General features: G+C 39.6%; 1 protein-coding gene across 6 annotated transcripts in view; it reads right to left on the bottom strand.

Moving 5' to 3' along the window:
• Positions 1 to 23,360, bottom strand: part of AASDH (aminoadipate-semialdehyde dehydrogenase) — a 159,670-nt gene that overhangs the window by 46,901 nt on the left and 89,409 nt on the right. For all 6 annotated transcript variants that reach the window (XM_033944705.1, XM_033944696.1, XM_033944731.1 and 3 more), the window contains 3 exons: positions 20,633 to 20,868; positions 14,126 to 14,235; positions 92 to 264 (listed from right to left, as the gene is read on the bottom strand). In XM_033944705.1, coding sequence (XP_033800596.1) covers positions 92 to 264; positions 14,126 to 14,235; positions 20,633 to 20,868 — 519 coding nt within the window. The remainder of the gene's footprint in view (positions 1 to 91; positions 265 to 14,125; positions 14,236 to 20,632; positions 20,869 to 23,360) is intronic.

Genomic DNA, 23,360 nt, shown 5'->3' with positions numbered 1-23,360 from the left:
TTCTGTGGCAGGATTTAGGTGATTTGCTTGCAGTGGATGTTTTTATTTTCTTTTTCACACTTCACTTTGTTCTGCTGCACGTTCTTATTACCTGTTGCACAACTCCGATGTTAACACGTTTCCCATGGCGTTTAATCTGATTGTCCTTCCGGCCCAAGAAAAATATGTTTGTACCCTTCACCACTGCAAAGTCTCCTGTGTCTCTCAATGTGCCCAAGGGGACAATGATTTCATCATCCAAGAAACAGATCCTCTGTTTCCCCCCTGTACAAACAATAAGATTATAATTTATTAGCTGACGGGTGCTATAGACAATTTACCTGAGGTACCTGAAAGTAGTTATCCATTATAATCAACAGTTTGAATACATGGTCTTTTCATTGTATCATTCATTTGAATGACTTATTGCAACAGTGGAATACATTCACTGTGATCTGTAGTAAGCTAGTACATGTTAAACTAGTATATGTGAAGCTAGTATAGGCTAAACTGGACTTCTTCCAGTCTAACATACTGCAGTGTCAGATTGGATACCTATGAACTCAGAAAGTCTTCGGAAGGGCATTTCCCCAGGTAAAACAATGCATCACCCATGGGCAGGGCATGATTAACCAACAGGCCCAGTAGGCATGTGCCTAGGGCCCAAAATGGTCAGGGGAGCCCGATGAAGGAGGGCATCAACATTGTTTTTTCCAAACAGCGATGGGCCCCTCCAGCATCGATCGGCAATGTGGGCCCCACCCCGATTGGCAATGCCCTCCCCCCATTGACGGCAAGTAAGACAAGCAAGCAACACAGGTAAGAAAGTCAACGGGAACTGTAATTTTGCAAGCGGTGCTGCTTGCCCAAAGCTTCCTCTGATGCAGCTTCCTGTTTCCGCCTGGGCGCAAGGTGGAGTGGGGCGGGAGAGGGGGCCCAGTGTACTTGTGTGCCTAGGGGCCCTTGACGAATTAATCCTGCCCTGGGCATGGGCTTTTGTAACACTTCACCTCACATGAGGATAAACTCATATGCATACAGACTCTCCAGCACCATGCCACATCTCTACCTCCATCACTATGTCCAACATTCCTCCCCTTGCATCCCTCTACATGACCGTATCTAACATTTCTCCCTCTCATCCTTCTCTTTCCCGTGCATCTCTACTTCACTCTTCTCTATCTCTCTATGCCCAAAAATTTTCCTCTTTCTTCCTTTCCCCATGTGCACCAACTCTTTCCCTCACTCACTCATGCCCTTTCTATTTCCTCTTTCCCTTCTGTGTCCCAAGTTCATGCCCCTCCCTTCATCAATCCATATGCATCTTTTCTTCTCTTCCTTTACCCTTCCAGTCATGTGCATCTCCTCTCCTTATTTCCATCCATTCCACTTTATCTATGTGCACCTTCTTCCTCTCTCTCTTCTTTTCCTCTCCATCCATGTACATATCTTCCCTTTCTCTTCAGGTCCCCTTCCCTCTCCTCCATCCATGTGCATTTCCTCTTCTTTCTTCCCTTCCTCTCCATCCCATAAAAAGCATATCCCTTCTCCTCCATCCATGTCCAGCATTCTATCCAAACAACCAACCATATCAACTCTCTCCATTTCCCCACATCCCTCAGTCCAACATCACTCCCTCTCTCTTTCCCCCCCCCCCCAAGCAAGTCCAGCGTTTCTCCTCCTCTAACCTTCCTCCTTCTGCTGCTCTACCACTGCCTGACCCGGAATCTGGAATCCACATAGACTTGGCAACGGCGCTAACTTCAACAAAGAGATTTTACGTCTACTCGCTCAGGAAGGCCTTGTCAGCTCCACCCACTTTGACACATTTACATCAGAGGGGTGGTACCAACAGGGCCTCACAAGCGGATAGACTCAAAGACTCTGCGTTAGTTAAGCTAGCGCGAATGCCAGGCCTTCTATAGACTCCAGACTCTCTGACAGGCAGCGGGAGGGTGGCAGAAGACGGAGGGATCTTCATCACTTGAGTTAGCTTGGTGTTGCCCAGATTGTGTGGCCACCCTGGCTGACCCAGAAGGCGGAGAGAAGCCTTCCAGGTCAGCCGGGGTGGCCCCACAGTCCAGGGAACACAAAGCTAACCAAACTAACCAAGTGATATAGAAATATGATGTTATGTTATGTTAAAGAAGACCCGGCACTGGCGCTAGCTTAACTGACACAGAGCCTTCGAGTCTATCCGTTCGTGAGGCCCTGTTGGTACTGCCCCTCTGATGCAAAAGTGTCAAAGTGGGTAGAGCTGACAGGGCCTTCCAGAGCGCATGAATATGAAGGCACTTTGGCAGAGGGGGGCATACCGCTGGAGGAAGGGGAACAGGAAGTGTACACTTACCTGCAAAAATGCCAGCAGAGTGCCTAGGTGCTATTCTGTACTAATGTATGTACGAGGCATAACACTAAAAGGCAAGTGAGGTATACCTGGTGGAGTGTAGATAGGACACAGGCAGGGCTTTCATGTGCATAACTTACAGCACTACCACTATATATACTTACCAACTCCTCCTGTCTTCCACTCAAATATATAACAAACTCAAACCCCATCTCCTCCTCCCCATTTACTTCCAATTCAAAACAACCTGCATCACACCCATCCATCCCACCATACAGACCTCACATTCCACCAACTGACTCTTCTACCAATAAAAATATAGTATACACTAACCCACACTCCTCCACAGTTCTGAACAGACCTGGAGCAAACTAATCATTACATCCAACCCAATGACTCACAAGATCTGTCACTTGCTTCCTATTCCAACAAACAGAAGACAACAACCAAGACTTTACATACAACAATTAGATGCTTTATATCCCCTATAGCAAAGCAACCACCAGTCTCCTAGCTCTCTCATTCACAAGTGCCTGAATAAGCACAATGAAATGGTCTTATGCATTACCCGTTTTCCTTCTTGGACAATTCAATCTAGCAACTGGACTATCAACTAATTAACATCTTTCATCCAATGTGGCATCCTTCATATCACAACTACCATACACATAGACCCTCTCCGCCTATCAAACAATATGCCATGAACAATCCCATCACAACTCATAACACAATCCCTGCTATCACCGGCAACCACCCAACTAATAAAAGGAAATCCAAAACTCCACCATACAGAACCATTAGCAATCTGTGAAGAATCCCCTTAAACCAATCATTCCCTTTAGAAAAAACAACTAGTCCAGTCCCATGCATCTACATTTCCCCCTCCGTATTCACGAATTCTGTATCTACGGATTTGGTTATTCGTGGTTTTAAACCCAAAAACCCATTTTAATTTTTTGGTCTATTTTAAGCCCTGTAAGCCCCCCTTAAGCCTTACCTGGTGGTCTAGCGGGTTTTTGGGGCAGGAGCGATCTTCCCACGCTCCTGCCCTGTGCAAATTGCTCACAGGAAATGGCTCAAGAGACTATGGGAGCTCAAGGCAGCCATTTCATGTGAGCGATCTGCACGGGGCAGGAGCATGGGAAGATCGCTCCTGCCTGAAAACCCACTAGGCCACCAGGTAAGGCTTAAGGGGGGGCTTTCAGGGCTTAAAATAGCCGGAGGAAGCGGGGGTTAGGAGCAGAACCGGCCCAAATATTATTTGTGGTTTTTTCATATTCGCGGGCCAGCTCTGCCCCTAACCCCCGCGAATACGGGGAAGTGTATATTAATGCCAGGTCAGTAGTCAATAAACTCCTACTAATAAATGATTTGATTTCCACCAATGACACCAGCCTTGCCTTCTTCACAGAAACCTGGCTAAAAGAGTTTGTAAGTCCAGAACTCCCCCACTTATGTCCACCAGGCTATAGTATTATCCACTCGCCAATGCCTAACAAATAAGGAGATGACTTCACTTTGGTCTACAAAAGTTCCTTCACATCTCACTATCCGATTCTGTAATACAACTGGAACTAGAGTTTATGATATGCAAGTTAGAAGATAAATCAAGCATATACTCTAGCAGGATTGGATGGCTACTAATTTACTGATCCCCAAGACAGGAAATTATCTCAAATTTAACCTGTCAATATACCAGACTTATTGTCCTAGGAGACTAACAGTCCACTCAGGACAACACAATCATCACCAACTTCCACAGATTCTTACAGGACAGCCAACTAGATCTGAAATCATCAGAACCCACATACAACAGAAGTCACACCCTGGACTTCATATCTTCAAATGCCCCTATTTTCAGATCACTAATTATTATCCTTCAACCTCAACCTCCAAAAGGAAAAAGCTATTATCAAGACCACCACTGGGAAACCTCAGAGGTAAGATTAGTGCCAGCCAGTTCTGGAACAAAGCCTCTGAAATTCTAAATACCACTACAACCAGTCTCATAGCTTCACTCAACAGCTGGAACAATGCATTAGAACAAACCCCGAACTTCACTGAAACATTACCTCACAAAAAATCAACCAAGTCCTCACCTTGGTTCATGGATGTCCTAAAAGCAGAAAAACAATCTTGTAGAAGACTCGAAAGACAATGGCAAAAGAGCAATCTCCCAGATCACAAACAAGCGTGGAGATCAGCTATCAACAAATACAAAAGTCCACATTGCTGAGGCCAAAAAAACCCACTACACTCTCGAAATTGAGAGCAATAGCTTTGACATCAAAAAGTTATTCTGCCTAATGCATACCATGACTTCACACCCAGTTTTAGGTAAATCAGACATTGACTTCCAAAACAAGATTTAAAAAGTACATTCAGAAGTCAATAAATTATCGTCACTTCCCCTATATCTCTCTAACCAAATCATACACCTCCAGAATTGAACCCAGCAAACCAAATCTGGAGCACCTTCTTACCTCTGTCCTAAACAACCACTACTACTCTCCAGAAAAAACTGTCCACTTGCAATACCCTACTTGCCAATGGCCCAATCATCTACTTCCAGAAGCCCCTGACCACATCATAGAATGATTAATAAAACTGTTAAACAATCTTCTTCATCATAGCCAACTATCATTCCAAATGGGGCAAATTACCATCATGCCGATCCTCAAACCCAAAACGTTGACTTTCAAACCCCTCAAATTACAGATCCAGAGCTGGAATCCCAATACTAACCAAATTTCTTGAAACGCACCTCAGCAAACAACTCATCACTTACACTGAAGAACACTCATGCCTCCATCCCACTCAATTTAGATTCTGCTCAAATCACAGCACAGAGGTCCTTTTATTGATCTTAATGACCAAAATCAAGCAATACTTGAGCATTGGCCGCTAGGCAATCCTCCTCCAATTTGACATATTCGCCACCATCGACTCAGTTGACCACTAGCTAATCAAACTCAACATAAAAGGCATTGTAGAAACCATCATGAACTGGTTCAAAAACTTCCTACAAAACAGACAATATCTTATCTAAAAAGACAAAGTGTTTTTTAAAAACTGGCAAGTGTTCTGCCAGTACTGTACCACAAGGATCACCATCATCCCTGATCCTCTATAACCTTTTCATGAGCTCACTAGGCCATATCAAATTCAACAACAATAAATGCATATTCTCATAAGCAGATTACATTCTTCTACTCATCCCAATTAATCGTGACTCTAACGATACAACGTTGATAATATCTAATGGAATAGACAAAATACACCCCTGGGCTGCATCCAAGAAACTCAAACTAAACGCGGACAAAATCAAAGTTCTATAGTTTCATAACGATGTACATATGGTTCCTTCCACTGAAGCTCTAACTTCAGGATCCACACTGAATATCAACAAGACATTCAAGGTTCTTGGAGTCATACTTGACTCCATCATATGAATCTCAAGTATAATTAAAGGAAGAAAACCTTCAACAATAGGAGAAGACTAAGACTTATCCGACCATTTTTTCCAAGAGCACCACTTTGCTGTACTAATGCAAATGCTTATACTGTCCCATCTGGATCACTGCAAATCCCTCTATGCGGGTCTAAACTCTACTCTCCTGAACAAATTACAGATGATACAAAATACAGCAATCAGATTAATAATCAAACTAAAAAAATTTGACTCATCTCACCTTACTATAAAGAACTTATACTGGCTTCCAGTCAAAACTCATATCACCTTCAAATCATCATGTATAATGTTCCAAATTCTATATGGGAAAACTGCAGAGCCACTCAGACTTATTCAACAATTCCTGGTCAACGTCAACCAGAAAACTGGAATCACTTCAACTACTCCTTCCATGTCCCAAAGGAGTTAAACACAAATGCACATTCAACTCACTCTTCACTTATCTTGGCACCAAGATCTGGAACAACATCCCAAATGACATTAGGATGAAATCATTCTACAACAGATTCAGAAAAACAATTAAAACTCTTCTTTGAAAGTATACACACTATAGACAACTAACTCAAAATACCTAATATCACTAAATCCCATACTCAAGTGTTATATTAATACAGTTATGACATCTCATTTCTCCCTTCCACATTATTCCTTTCATAACTCGGTCCTCCTCAAACTACTATAATATAATCTAGCACATATATCTGTAATTCCTTATATTGTAAGTCACCTTGAAACTATTTAGGTATAGTGTCACTCAGAAATACTGAATTAGATTAGATTATCAGTTATGCATGTCCCTGGCTGCATGTACACCCTCACAATTAAACCAGATCTATGGCTGGTGTAACTGTGGGTGCTTAAAGGTTTGACATGCTAATACAGGTATAATGAAATCTGGGCATCCAGATGCCATTATAAAATAGACTCCCACCATGCGTCCACAGGGCGCCTAAATCAGGGCTGCCATCAGAAATTTCTGGGCCCCTTACTGAGCAATTCTATTGGGCCCCCCCCCCCACGCACCCCTTCCCCCCCCCCTTTTGTCCGGGGGGGTGCTATCAGGAAATCGGCAGGAGACAAAAAAAAGTATGACAGCAGTGTTTATTGTTTATTGTTGTGCACAGCAGAAGCATAATACAGGAATTTGTGCTATGGTGGCCTAGGACCAATGTTTCCTCTAAGGATTGATGAGGTGTGTGCAAAAAAAAATATGCATGAGCGACAAGTTACATACTCCACAAATTTATGAGCAGGCACGGAGGACGCATTTTTAAACAAATGTAGTTTATCCTTGTACTCCTTATGTATTTTTAATCATCTATGGATATGTTTGTATGTTTATTGTTCAAATGGTTTTATTTATTTCCCCAAATTTATTTTTGTTATACGCATTGAAAATATTTGATATTGCGTTTAAATCAAAATCTCAATAAACTTGAAACTTGAAACGAGTGCCCATGAGATTGTGGGAGGGTTAAATACTCAAAACTTAGAAGAATAACAATTTACTTAAAGTTTTTGCTACGCCAGCTTTCTGGTATCTTTACATACAGTGGCGTACCTAGCATATGTAACACCCGGGGCCCATCATTTTTTGGCACCCCCCCATCTGTAAGAAAAACATGATTTTTAGTAACAAACCACACGTCACACATGAGTACCTAGGAAAAGGCAGCATCTTACATATTGCAGTGAGCAGTACATCAATACACCCATTGTAAAACTAAACAAGCCAGACCAGCACAGATCAATCCTACATCGTCAATCCTAACAGAAAACCATGTCTTTCAAACACAAAGAACACAGAAAACACCTTCGCCTAGTATGGAATATGTCATCACAAACGAACCCCTCCCCCTTTTACAAAACTGTAGTGTGGATTTTAGCCACGGTGGTAACAGCCCTGATGCTCATAGAATTCTGAGCATCAGAGCTGCTACCACCACGGCTGGCGCTAAAAAATGCTCCACAGTTTTGTAAAAGGGGGGATAAAATAGAAATACACAGTTTCAACGCTCTAGCTCAGAGATGCCCAAACTTTTTGGGCTTGCGAGCTACTTTAAAATGACCAAGTCAAAATGGTCTACCAAAAATAAAATAAAAAAACACAAAGCACACTATACGCTGAGAAAATGTTAATTATCATTCCTATTCTGGGTTTTTTCAGAGGTCAAGGCAGATGACTCTATGCATTGTCACCTCAGTAACAACCATACAAAAATAGACAAATATACACCCCATCCTTTTTATTAAACCACAATAGCAGTTTTTAGCGCAGGGAACTGCGCTAAATGCCCAGCGCTGCTCTCGACGCTCATAGGCTCCCTGCACTAAAAAACACTATTGCGATTTAGTAAAAGGGGCCATAGTGCAAAATATAGACAGCATATATAAATTCAGACACATTTTGATCACTAAATTGAAAATAAAGTCATTTTCCTACCTTTGTTTGGTAATTTCACCAGTCTCTGGTTGCACTTTATTCTTCTGACTGTGCATCCAATATTTCTTCCCTTCTTTCAGCTCCTGTATGCTTCCTCTCCTCCAGACCTCATTCCCTCACCCAACTTTTTCTTTCTTTCTCTATGTCTGTCTTTCTCTGATTCTGTGGCCCATTTTTTTTGCTTTGTTTCTGGTTCCCTGCCCCCCCCCCGCCTCCTTTCTTTCTTCCTTCCTCCGTGCCCGATTTTTTGCTTTTTTTTCTGGCTCCCTGCCCCCCCCTTCTTTCTTTCTTCCTTCCTTCCTGTCTCCCCATGCCACCAACGCTGCGGAATAGGCTGCTGCCACAATCGGGATGAGGCCGAAATCTCCCTGCTTCTCTTCTGCACTGGGCCGGTCAATTCTTTTTTTTTTTTTTTCCCATTATTTTTTATTTTCTAATTTTTCATAAAGTGTACATAATAATAAATTACAATTGATAAATGTATATTATCACTTTTATATCTAATACATTATATATCTGAATTTGATTTTCCCCCTCACCCTCCCCCCTCCCTTTCATTACTTTAATATAATATTTTAATTTTCAAATTTTTATAAAAAGTATACAACATATTAGAATACAATTGATAAATATTCAATAACTTTTTTATATCTAATACAATATAATCTAAACAATTTTTGTCCCATTTCCCTCCCCCCACCCTTTTATTACCTTTTATTGATACGTTACATTTTGTATAATATATTATAACATACTATGTATAAATTAATTTTTCTTACCCCCCCTTTATGTGTGTCATAAAAAAAAAAAAAAAATCTTTAAAAGAAGAAAAGAAGAAGAAAACATCATATTATTTATTCATTACAGTATTTTGTCAATGGCCCCCATATTTTTATAAATTTATTATATGTCCCCTTTTGTATTGCTATTGTTCTTTCCATTTTAAAAGTATGACATATTGTATTCCACCAAAATGTGTAATTTAGGTTGTTGTAATTTTTCCAATTGTTAGTTATATGTTGAATGGCAACCCCTGTCATAATTAATAAAAGCTTATTATTTTCTGGTGAAATTTGACTTTTTTTTCTCATCATTGTTCCAAATAAAATTGTATCATATGATATTGCAATATGATTTTCCATTAATTTATTAATTTGTGGCCAAATTGAATTCCAAAAAATTTTAATATAAGGACAATGATATAATAAATGATCTAATGTCCCTGGTTCTAGATTACAGTGCCAGCATCTATTAGATTTAGAACTGTCTAATTTTTGCAAACGAGTAGGGGTCCAAAAAGCTCTATGTAATAAAAAGAACCATGTTTGTCTCATAGACGCTGACACTGTACATCCCATTCTCCAAGACCAAATTAGTGGCCATTGAGATGCATTAATTTGATGTCCAATCTCAATGCTCCAAATGTCTCTTAGACCATTTTTTGGTTTTTTATTTAAATATCCAGATATTAATTTATACCACAATGCGGCTTGATGTCCTAGGAAGTCTGCTTTAAAGCATAAGAACTTTAAACTATATTGATTGTTTAATGATTTCCATTCAGGGAACCCAACCTGAATGGCCTGCTTCAATTGCAACCATTTAAAACTTTGTGTTTTATTGAAACCAAATCTGTGTTGCAATTGTGTAAAATCCAGCAGTTTACCTTCTGAAATAATATCATCTAGAGTTCTAATGCCTGCATTAATCCAGTTCTTCCAAAGGATTTGAGTTCCGCCAATTTTGATCTTGGAGTTTATCCATATGGATTGATTAGTTGATTTGTATATTGGGATGGGTGTTAATTTATCAATAAATCTCAATGTTTTCCAAGTATCCATTATTATTTTATTTTCTTTGTATCTGTTAGGTATATTAATACTTGGTAGATGAACTAAATTTAGGGGAAACATAAGGCGCCATTCCAAATATAACCAATCTGGTGCATTATCTATAAGTTCTGGGAGGATCCAATACATACCCTGACGTAGAATATAGGCTTGATGATACCTATAGAAATTTGGAAAATTTACCCCTCCCTCCTTAATTGATTTTTGTAAGGTTACTAAAGCTATTCTAGGTGTTTTACCAAGCCAAAGAAATTTTGTTAAAATTCTATTAAGCTTTTTATAAAAGGACCCCTGAAAATAAATAGGTATCATACTCATTTGGTAGCAAACCACAGGCAACATCATCATTTTAATAGTTTGAACTCTTCCCCACCAAGAAATATGTAATGGGTTCCATTGCTCACATAACTCCGTTACTTTTTTTAATACATATTTTTCATTTTCTTTTACAGTATCTTCAATTGTTTTTTTAACTTGAATGCCTAGATATTTAAATCCTTCTTCTTTCCATATGAATGGAAAAGTATCAAATAATCCTTTTACACAGTAAACATTCAAGGGTATAATTTCAGATTTATTCCAATTAATTTTATAACCTGAAAATTTGCCAAACTTATCAATTAATTCCAATAAAGAAGATAAGGTAGACTCTGGATTTCTCAAATAAAGCAAAATATCATCCGCATAAGCCGAAATTTTATATTCCATATCTGAATATGGAATACCTTGTATCTCCCTCGTTTGCTGTATTGCTAACAATAAGGGTTCTAATACAACATCAAATAACAAAGGAGATAAAGGACAGCCTTGTCTAACTCCCCTCTGCAATTGAAAACCATCAGATATCATATTATTAATATTTAATCTTGCAATCGGGAAGCTATACAATGTTTTTACCATTTGTATAAATCCAGAACCTATACCAAACCATTCTAAAGCCTGATACATAAAATTCCATTCTACCCTATCAAATGCTTTCTCGGCATCTAATGAAACTGTAAAAGCCGGTTCATCCATTTTTTTTTGATAAGTTTAGCATGTGAAATAATAGTCTAGAGTTATTGGAGGAATGTCTTTTAGCAACGAAACCCGTTTGATGCATATCTATAATATGTGGGAGAGCTTTGGCTAATCTCAAAGCCAAAATTTTCGCCAAAAGTTTATTATCAACATTTATCAAAGATATAGGCCTGTAGTTCGAAACCAAAGTAGGATCTTTATTTGGCTTAGGCAAAACAATTACTATTGATTCAGCCATAGTACCTTTTATATTACCTTTTATAAGTTGTGTCTGATATAAATTTAGTAAAAATGGGGAAAGGACATTTTGAAATGTTTTATAAAATTCTACTGTGTAACCATCACCACCTGGAGCGGATCCAACTCTAAGAGATCTCAATGCTGTTTCTAATTCTTTTAATGATATAGGTTCTTCTAAACTTCGTTTTATATGATCAGGAATTTTAGGTCCATTAATTAAATCTAAAAATTTTTTTCCATCTTTTTGTTTCTCCAAACAAGGTTCAGAAGAATATAGATCCTTATAAAAATTTAAAAATTGTTTTAATATTATATTTGTTTGATTTGTTATTATACCATTATCATCTTTTATTCCATTAATATTAGTTCTCCTTTTTTTTGCCTTAAGATAATTTGCTAATAATTTTCCCGCCTTATTAGAATTTCCATAATATACTGTTTGCTTGGAAAACAAATCTTTTCTTATCATTTTTGAAGTTAATTCATTATATTTACCTTTTACTTTCAAAAGAGCTTGCAAAACTTCATATTCCCATTTATTTATCAATTTAGCTTCTAATATTTTTATTTCTTTTTCTAATTCTATATATTGTTTTTTAATTTGTTTTCTAATAAAAGCTGAATATGATATAATATTACCCCTCATAGTTGCTTTAAATGCATCCCATACATTCTCTATGGATGTATCTTCCACTAAATTTGTTTGAAAAAATTCATTAATTTGTGTTTTAAAATTTTCCAAAAATTTGTCATCCACAAGCAATGCATTATCAAATCTCCAAAGAGGTCTATTATTTTCTAATTGATCTAATTGTAATTCTATCCATATTCCCGCATGATCCGAAATGATAATAGGATCAATGGAGGCTTTAATCACCTGTTGCACTTTATTTGTTGAAACAAAAATATAATCTATTCTTGAAAATGATTTATGAACCTGTGAACAAAATGAATATTCCTGATCATTAAAATGAAGAATACGCCATATATCCTTCAAATCGCATGATCGAACTAAATTATCTAGACCTAAAGATTTAATATTTTTACCTGGTTTTTTATCCAATAATGGATCCATTACAGCATTAAAATCTCCAGCCACCACTAAATTAGAGGCAGCCAGTGGTAATAACATATTTTGTAGCTTTTTGAAAAATTCTGATTGATTCGAATTAGGGGCATATATATTAAATAACGTCAGGGTATCATTTCCCATACCTATATCTATATGTATCCATCTTCCATGTGGATCTGAACTTTTTACCTTTATATTGGCCATACATTTTTTATTTATAAGAATTGCAACCCCTGCTTTTTTACCCACTGCTGGAGCAAAAAAACATTCCTTTATCCATCCACCTGATAATTTCTGTGATTCCTTCATATTAAGGTGGGTCTCTTGCAGACAGTAAATATCCGCATTTTGCTTTTTTAAAAATGTTAATATTTTTTTCCTTTTAATTACATGATTCAGGCCATTGACATTAATAGAATATATTTTAAAAGACATTATACATTTTAATTCTTTTCATTATCTTATTCTTCCTCTCCTCTTTCATATTTAATATCCAAAAAATTTTCTTCATGACACACATATTTAATCCTAATGTATCTCCCTTAATTATTATAGTAAATATTCTCTTTGTCCCTCCCTTTCCTACCCAGTACATTGGCTGCTTAAGGCCGGTCAATTCTAACGTCGGAAAGAACGTTCCGGGCAGCCAGGCAGCGATTGGCTAGCCAGAACGTCCTCTCAACGTCAGAATTGACGTCGGGCCACCGCGAGAGTTGGTCGGCCCAGCAGGGAAGAGAAGCAGGGAGATCAAAGACACGGTGCCGGCCTGATCCCCGATGGCAGCAGTGAGAAGGGAAGGGAAGCAGGTTGGGCACCACTGCTCTAAACGAGCCGCACGCTAAGGAGAACAGTTGACCGCCCCCTCCTTGGTACACCACTGGAGCAGCAGCGTGTCTGGCCGGTTCATTCGTTCAAAGCCGCGGGTGGCGGCTCCTTGTGAGATCCGCGCCTGTGTCTGATGCCTCTCTGATGGTGTGATATCAGAGAGGCTTCCGATGCAGGAGTGGATAGCGCAAGGAGCCGCCAACCCGCGGCTTTGAACGAACGAGCCGGCTGCTGCTCCAAAAGGAAGAGAATGATCGCCTCCAGACCGCGGGCCACAAATAAAACCTGGAGAGCCACACGCGGGCCGCGTGTTTGAGACCGCTGCCTTAGAGGAAACACTGCCTAGGACCCTGGGGGAGCCCGGGCCCCCTGTCACCTCTGGGCCCCTGAATGCAGGACTGGTAGTACTGCCCTGATGGCGGCCCTGGCCTAAATGACTTGTTATGCTAGTAGATGGCTTTAGATATTAGGCCCCAAGAAAACTTAACACACATTAAAAACCCTAACAAGGGTAACAAATAGAGAATATTTAAATGTAAAGGAGTCCCTCATGACAAAAACATTTTAAAGTTAAGTTCAGTATATAACAGCGCACCAAGAAATATCCATTACTCTTTGAGGCAAAATCAAGCCCAAGAAGGACCCATGTATTGGTGACAAACAGGAAATTATGTGGATATATGGTTATGCTTCTTAACAAATTCTACAGTTATCTAAGCTGAAGAGGCTTCTCCTTATTGGATCCATCAGATGACATCTGTGAGGACCTGTTATCCTGTTTGCCCTTGGAGAATCCACTCAAAACATACATATCATAATCTTACTTCATAATAAATATAAACAACTGTTTAAACTATGTAGTAGGTAAATAACTAACCTACAAATACTTGCCCCTCCCCTTCCTGAAGTGCTAAGCTGTTGGTATCTCGGACTTCAACCTGTGTTCCAAACAAAGGGCTGCCAAGTGGTACAGAGCACTCCTCAAACCTATAAAATAAACATAAAATTCAGGCTATATGCATGCTTATCCCAAGAAAGTTAGGAGATCACATGCAGTCCTATAAAGGTAAAATTTATTCATACCTGTTAATTCCTTTCCTTGAATCTTACTAGATCAGTCCAGACAGGTGGGCTATGTCCTCCTATCAACAGATAGAAATAGAGACTCTGAACTGCTCCAGTGACATCACCAGAATAAGGACTGATGCAGACTGGAATCCATCGGTATGCTATTGTCCAAGCAGAAAAGGAGCCAATGCCTCAGTTATAGGAATTTATTTTTTCTTTTGCCCCATAGAAAACAGTGCAGAACTGAGGAATAAGCTGGGAAGGCTGAACTTAGGACTCAAAGTGAACTGAATTGGAAACTGGTTGACCAACAGGCAACAGAGGGTTGTGGTAAATGGAATTTGCTTGGAAAAAAGGAAGGCGAGTAGTGGAGTTCCTCAGAAGTTGGCACTGAGGCCGATGATGTTTAATATATTTGAAAGAGACATTGCTAAAGGGTTAGAAGGCACAGTTTGCCTTTTTGAGAATGATTCCAAGATAGCCAAAGGGAGTAGAAACAATGAGAAGAGGTTTCCAAAAATTAGAATAGTCAAAGGTCTGGCAGTTAAAATTGAATGTGAAGAAGTGCAGAGTGATGCACTTGGGGTGCAGTAATCCAGAGGAGATGTATGAGATAAGAGATTGATAAGCACAGCTCGGAAGAGGCACCTTGGGGTGATGGTGTCTGAGGATCTCAAGGTGACAAAACAATGTGACAAGGCAGTGGCCACAGCCAGAAGGATGATAGGTTGCATAGAGAGGAGTATAACCAGCACAATAAAAGAGGTGTTGATGCCCCTGTACAAGCTGTAGGTAAGGCTTAACTTGGGAGTACTGAGTTTAGTGTTGGAGGCTGTATTTTGCTAAAGAAGTAAAAAGACGTAAAGAGGTTCTGAGAAAAGCAACAAAAATGGTATGGGTTTTGCACCACAAGACATACGAGAAGAGACTTGATGACCTGAAGATGTATACCCTGGAGGCTATGTTCCCTCTAAGCAGAACACATGAACAACTGCTCATACATTCCAGGAGTGTCTCTCACAGATTTTACATGGTCATTCGCAAAAAAAAAAAAAAAAAATAGTAAATCTGGTTTTTAGAGGTAGTTCCTCGCACAAAAAAAAAGGAAAGGAGAGACAGGGGTGTTATTATATAGACATTCAAATATTTGAACGGTATTAATAGACAAACAAACCTTTTTCCAGAGACGGAAAAGTGATACAACTAGAGGACATGAATTTAGGTTACAGGGGAGCTGACTCGGGAATAACGTTAGGAAGTAGTTTTACACTGAGATGGTGGTAGGTACCTGAAATGCCCTCATATGGGAAGTGATAATGAAAACAGTAATGGAATTCAAATATGTGTGGGAAAAACACAAAGGAATCTCATATGACAGGAATGCAATTAACAAACTTAGCAGTGATAAGATGGCAACACCAGTATTTGGAATGCAAAAACAGAGCTGAGCAATCTTCTACAGTCTGTGCCCTGATCTCTTATATACATACACACATACTGTATTTCATATATACTGTGTGTGTATATATATATATACACACTCAAATATAAACTGGGATTTTGGGGGTCCCAGTTTATATTCAGGCCAGCGCGCCTCTCCCAAATTTATTGCAGGCCGCTGCCAGGCTCTGCACCCTGTACCCCCTCCCTGCCCTGTCCATTGTACCTGCTTTGCCAATCCCTGGTGGTCCAGTGGTGCAGCGGGTAGGAGCTTTCCGTGCTCCTGCCCTGCTGCGAATTCCGGTTTCTTCAGCCGCTGAGCAGCACGAGCAGGAGCATGCTTTGGCATTGCTGCTTGGTGCTGAGCGGCTTCCTGACTGGCTCCCTTGAATTCTCGTGAGCCAATCAGGAAGCCGCTCCGCGCCGAACAGCAGCACCAAAGCGCGCTCCTGATCATGCCGCTCAGTGGCTGAAGAAACCGACTCCATCCTGTTTATATCTTTTTGAAAGTGCGGGTTCCAGAATTGTACACAATATTCTAAATGAAGTCTTATCAGAGTCTTAAACAAGGGCATTAATACCTCCTTTTCCCTACTGGCCATTCCTCTCTCTATGCGCCTAAGCATTCTTCTAGCTTTTGCTGTCGCCTTTTCAACATGATTGGCCACCTTAAGATCATCACATACTATCACACCAAAGTCCCGCTCCTCTTTCATGCACAAAAGATCTTTACCCGCTAAACTGTACCGTTTCCTTGGGTTTCTGCATTTCTTAGCATTAATTTTTAGCTGCCAAATTTCAGATTTTTTAGTTATTTATTTTTAATTAAACATTTATATCCCGCATATCCAAAATCTATCCGGATAACAACATCACATTCATAGGTCAAACAATACAAACACATAATACCATATTATTACTGTACAGCTTCAATCCTGTTACTTAAAACAAATAGTAACGAACTATATTAAACTGAAAATTACCAGATCTTGAAAGGCCTTTACAAAAGAATACACCTAAATAACACACAGCTTCAATCCTCAAGCTTCACTAGGTTCTTCTTCATGTTTTCCACACCATTAGGGGTGTCTACTCTATTGCAGATTTTGGTATCATCCGCAAAGAGGCAAATCTTACCTGACAACCCTTAAGGAATATTGCTTACAAAAATGTTGAAAAGAACAGGCTCAAGAAACAAACCCGGAGGCACACCACTGGTAACTTCCCTTTCTTCAGAACGATCTCCATTGACCACTACCCTCTATCACCTTCCACTCAACTAGTTCCTGATCCAGTTCATCACTTTGGGGCCCATACTGAGGGCACTCAGTTTATTTATTAGACACCTGTGAGGAACACTGTCAAAGGGTTTGCTAAAATCTACGTACACCACATCTAGCGAACTCCTTTTATCCTATTCTCTAGTCGCCCAGTCTAAGAAATTGATCAGATGTTGCTTCAGGTCCTGTAATTCACTGGATTCCAGAAACAGCACCAGACTAAACATTAAAACGTGGCTGTTTATTATGTTAATGTACTGTAATTTTTAATTTTAAAGTGATATATATAGTTATCCTTCCTTGTTAGCCACTTTAAAGTGTAAGTATTAGAGGCATATAGGACTGTGCTGGAGGTAGAGAAATATTGAAGCCTATACCAGCCCTTATATAGGCGATATCATTGGAACAGTTCAAAGTTTCTACCGCCATCTGCTGGTAGGGGAACACAACCTGCTGGTTTAGCTGGATTTAAAAAAAAAAAGAATATAACGCCTAATATTTAATACTATTTAACTGGCCAAGAATGGCTCCAGTCCATTTAACAGCACTTAGCCAGCTAAGCGCTAATATACAGTCAAGCGTCATGCGACCTGAACAATTGCCCCTCATATTTACTGATAAATGCATCCCCCAAATTTAGAACTTGCCTCTTGCAATGGATCCAAACAACTCTCACGGAAGGCCAATTTCCACAAGACCTAGGGGAAATCATAATCACCCCAATACTGAAAGATCCCAAAGGACCAATAGACACCCCCTCCAACTACCGACCCATCGCCTCAATTCCATTATATGTTAAACTAATAGAAGGTCTGGTTGCCAAATACCTCACCAACTACCTTGAAGACCACAACCTACTTCACCCAACTTAATCGGGGTTCAGATCGAACCACAGCACTGAGACACTGCTAGTTTCCCTTCTAGACATAGCCAGACAGCACCTTAGCAAAGGAAGAAGGATGCTGATAATTCAACTCGACCTCTCTGCCGCATTTGACCTGGTCGACCACACTATACTTCTTCAGATATTAGAAGCAATAGGGATCTCAGGCGAAGTATACAACTGGTTTTAAGGATTCCTTAAAACAAGAACATACAGAGTAAAAACAAAGGATCTTATATCGGAGCCTTGGACCAATCCCTGCGGAGTACCCCAAGGTTCCCCACTGTCACCCATGCTCTTCAATCTTTACATTTCCTCCCTCGGTACCCTGTTAGACAAACTCAAAGTAACTTCATTCAGCTATGCAGACGATATCACCATACTCCTCCCCTTTGACACACCAGACCCCACCAAATTAGGCATCCTGGAAAAAACTCTAGAAGCAGTGGAAAAATGGATGACAGAACACAAACTGAAGCTCAACCCAGATAAAACTAAATTTCTACTGCTTGAAAAGGACAAAACCCCTTCTATAACTGAGCTAAAAATAAAAACCACCAAATATCCCTTACAACCCACTCTCAAACTCCTTGGAGTAACAGTAGACAGAGGTTGTACTCTTCAGGTGCAAATCAACAAAATCACACAAAAAGCATTCTTCACCATGCGCAACCTTCGCAAAATCAGAAAATTATTTGAAAAAGAACAATTCAGACTCATAGTCCAATACCTAGTCCTAAGTCTATTGGATTATTGCAATATCCTCTACCTTTCCTGTCCCACCTACCTAATAAAACAACTACAGACAGTGCAGAACACTGCCCTCAGAATGATCTATTCCCTTGGAAAATTTGACCACATCACCAACGCCTTCCTAGACTCACACTGGCTTCCAATACAAGCCCGCATCCAATTCAAACTATACTGCATGTTATTCAAAACATTAAACGGAACGGCACCCACCCACCTAAACAACCGTCTAAACAGGAACCTCTCAACCAGATAGAGGAGAACCCAATCCCCTTTCTCCTACCCCCCTTTTAAAGGAACTAAACGCAAAAAGATGTATGACAACTTACTAGCAACACATGCAGCTAAACTGGATCCCACCATCACCAACCTACTGACAGCTTCAACTGACCTCAAGGCTTTCCGCAAAGAAATCAAGAGCCTACTATTCAAGAAATTCACCCAAACGTCCTAATCCCTCCCTTTTCCCCTCTCATCCCCTCTTAGAATCATCTCATCAAAATTGCTTTAGACCTTACGCCTTCAATTGTATTCCTCTTACTGGAAAAGTCCAGCTATCTTTTTTGTTGTACTAGGACCAACTTCTTTAATTGTATTTCTCTTCCTGGAAATGTCCAGCTATCTTTCTGATGTAATCCGCTTAGAACTGCAAGGTACAGGCGGAATATAAGCCAGTAATGTAATGTATTCAGCAGTCACCTGCTATATCACGTGACATAGATAGCTGATCTGTCTTTGGCTGCTATAATTTAGCTGTGTCAAAAGCAGTTTAAAAAAATGGAAATTCAATGCCCGTCATCAGATATGGCCCAGCATTGGGTTTGCTGCTGATTGTGGGAGATGGCTGGGCTGTCTCCCTGGGTCTGAATATCAGGCCCATAATCTTCACAAATGTTCATTCAGATCTATCTCCCTATTCCTATGTCCTCCTTGCTGACCTTCTGCTCTCCCTTTAGCACACAATTCTGTACCGACAGCTTTCTCAGCTTTCACTTCACTGATGTTTCTTCGGCCGCTACCAAAACAATAACAATTCTACAGAGAGCAGCTGTTTATTATTAATATGCTTATTAACATCAACAATATGTGCAGAGCATTAGTAACTGTATTGTTCCTGGAGAACATTTGATTCTTTGCAAGTTGTAAGAACTTTTATGCAAGTGAAACAGTAGGTACTGAATCTAAAGAGGAGTCTGTACACGACCTTTCAAGACATAACATAACATCATGCTTATAAACCGTGTTACCGAAAGTTCTACGCGGTTCACAAAAGATTAAAACATTAAACATAATCAGAGCTGTAAAAGGAACTGATCTGATCTGAAAACCAATGCACATCATCAAATTTAAATAATTCTTTCCACTGGCAAAGAATCCAGCAACAACAAAAGAAATTTTAGTGGCCTTTTTCAGTACAACTTTTCTCCATTCTGTGTCTATAAGAAAAAGCTTATGAGCCCCACTGTGCGTATTTCTCTTTAGAAAAATGGCCTTCTCTTAGTACAAATATGTACAAGTATGTTAGTTATGCAAAAGATCTTTTGAAAATGTTTGGGCTAAGTGATGGAAATCAGTGAAAAGGGAGCTGAAAATATTTAGACTACACTTCTCCCTCCGTATTCGCAGTTTCAGCATTCATGGTTTCGATTCACGGTTTTTAGCTTGCTGGCTCCTCCCCCAAAATTACATCAGCTTGCATAGAGAAATCACTGATTCCAAGCGTTTACAGAGAAAATCGCCGATTCCCAGCACTTTATTCACCGTGTTTTGCCTCTCCTTCAGGAACAGGCCAGGTCTCCCACCATGTTATTCGTGGTTTCACCATATTCACGATGGTTTTTAATAGAAAACAGCGAATAACATATGAAAAAGTTATTTGCGGTATTTCTGTATTTGCGGTTGTTAATCCCCTATCACAGCGAATACGGAGGAAGAAGTGTACTAGCCAGTATTTTTTCTTAACCTGTCATCAAAAGCTTCTTCAGGAATCTGGTAGCACGTTGCCCAGCTGGAAACTTCTGTTATCCCATAAAGATTAAATATCTGTGTTTGATTTCCTGCTTCTCTCCAGCTTCTCAAGATATTCATTGCTGGGAATGCTTCTCCTCCTAGGGCTAAGACACGCAGGGAACTACTGGAAGACAATATCATTGATCGAATTGAAGGTGTGCCAAATCTTCTGAGAAACGTTGGTGTTGCCTAGACAGTAATAAAATAATTTCCAAGAATCAAAACATCAAATGCATGGATATATATTTAGCTCTTCAATTTCAAAATGCAGTTAAAAAGGTGGTTACTTTGTGAAATTCAATTTACAAAGCACCGAGGGGTAAAGCTGACAACTCCATAAAACACAAACTCATGGGTTTAGTTTTAAGGTTACTTAGCTGCTCCATTTGCAGTTCTCTCAGTATAAAAGATGAATATCCTTCAGGTACATGTTAAAGCAATGTATTTCTCCAAGTTTTAATGAATTATATTTCTGAGTTAGACCATTTTTCTTTGAGATGCAATTGATGATTTCAAGACTTTACAAATAAATGACTTTTGGGTACTTATGCTTTTATTCTGCTGAAATTCCAGAGTCACCCCAACTTTTCCTAATTCTAACATTAAGGAAATAAAGATAAATATACAAAAGAGGTTTATTGGACTCACTTAATCCATATCTCAGCTAGCTTTCAGGAGCTATACTCCCTTCATTAAATCAAAATAAGGTGAGAAGAAAAATTGATGTTAATTAAACATAAGTTAATCATAAATTACATTATAATAGAGGAGAGGAGAAGCAGCAAAAGAGTCGATGTGTTTGAGTGATGAGGTAATAAAAAGGACTCAAATTATGTCAGCTATTAAAGAAGAAATAGAGAATAAAAGTCAGCAGGGTCTGATTTGATTTAAAAAAAAAAAAAAGAGGCAAATGAAATTAAGGGCCACAATACAGATGTGTGCTGGCACTTTTGTTTTTGTTCGGACATGCACACAGTGAAAGTGCCCTTACTGCTGAACTTTGTGTGCATGTGCCAGGTAAGCTTTCCCTACACATGTTGAATTTGCATCTCATTAAGCTTACAGGTTCAAAGAAGAGCGACCAAGATGATAAAGGGGATGGGACTCCTCTCATATGAGGAAAGACTAAAACGGTTGGGGCTCTTCAGCTTGGAAAAGAGAAGGCTAAGGGGAGATATGATTGAAGTCTACAAAATCCTGAGTGGAGTAGAACAGGTACTCAATGAAGTTACAAGGAAATACTTTTAAAACCAATGGGAGGAGATATTTTTTCAATCAGAGAATAGTTAAGCTCTGGAATGCATTGCCAGAGGTTGTGGTATGAGCGGATACCATAGCTGGTTTTAAGAAAGGTTTGGACAATTCCTGGAGGAAAAGTCCATTGTCTGTTATTGAGAAAGACATGAGGGAAGCCACTGCTTGCCCTGGATCAGTAGCATAGAATGTTGCTACTCCTTGGGTTTTGGCCAGGTACTAGTAACTTGGATTGGCCACCGTGAGAACGGGCTACTGGCCTTGACCTAGTAAGGCTATTCTTATGTTCTTATGACATGGAATATCTTCTTGTTAATCTTGCAGTAGAAGCTGTGCACTCAGCCATCAGCGTGCAACTCTACTGCATGGCTTTCTGACACTGGCCTCAGACAGAAAAGCATGAAACGGAAGTTTATTTTATTACCCTAGTAGATGTGAAACTGTCTTGTATTTCACTGTTTCATAATGCTGACCTCTTGATGTCTTCATGTGCACAATTGTTCCTCAAAAGATAGATATTTTTCCCTCATTGGTCATGTGCAGAATACAATTTTTCAAAACACAGCCCTCCAGATTCTATATATGGTGCTTTGAGTTGCATTGCAAATTTAGATGTGTGCCAAATCTTCACAAATAACTTGAGTAATATGCCAATCAATGTCGATAATTAAGAATTAGAATTTGCACACACATATTTTTAGGCATATTCTATAGAGATGCATATAAACTCTTGTGTGTGGATCCAAAAAGGGGCATGGCTATAGGAAGGGTATGGGTGGGTCATGACCATTACAATGATTTTCTGGAAGGACATGGGTGGATCATGGCCATTCCAACAATTTGCACTGTTACAGAATCCACTCCTTAGTTAAGTGTGGGGAATTACGCTAGGTTTCAGTTGGTGAAACCTGCAATGTCAAAACCTTTGCAGCTCTTCTTTCCAACCCTCCAACATTTTCTGCTTCTCACTACCACCTTGAGTGGAATCTGCAGCACTTCTTTGCCACTTATCAGCCCTCTGACCTGAATTGCACAGAGATCAGGAGAAAAGCATGCCCCTGCATTGGTTTCAGCATGAGTCACATCGGGGAAACTGACTACTTCAATTCGTGTCAAATTTTGGCTTTTGGAGCTTTTCGTTTTTCGAATTTCAGACAAAGGATCTTGTATCTGTACTACTATTTTAAGGACCATCAGAAAAATTCAGTTAGCCACAGCAGCAGCTTAATCACAACTGTCCTTAATTGGGAGAAGGGATAGGACTTGACACACCTCCTTTCTGTGGTTACAATCAAAGTGATTTACATATTATATACAGGTACTTGTACCTGGGGAAATCTAGTCACAAGGAGCTGCAGTGGGATTCAAACCCAGGTCTCCAGGTTCTCAGTCCACTGCACTAAGCACTAACTCCTCTACTCTTGATG

This window comes from Geotrypetes seraphini, chromosome 1 (genome assembly GCF_902459505.1).
Source record: "Geotrypetes seraphini chromosome 1, aGeoSer1.1, whole genome shotgun sequence".
Taxonomy (NCBI): Eukaryota; Metazoa; Chordata; class Amphibia; order Gymnophiona; family Dermophiidae; genus Geotrypetes; species Geotrypetes seraphini.
This window is presented reverse-complemented; position numbering and strand designations above follow the sequence as displayed.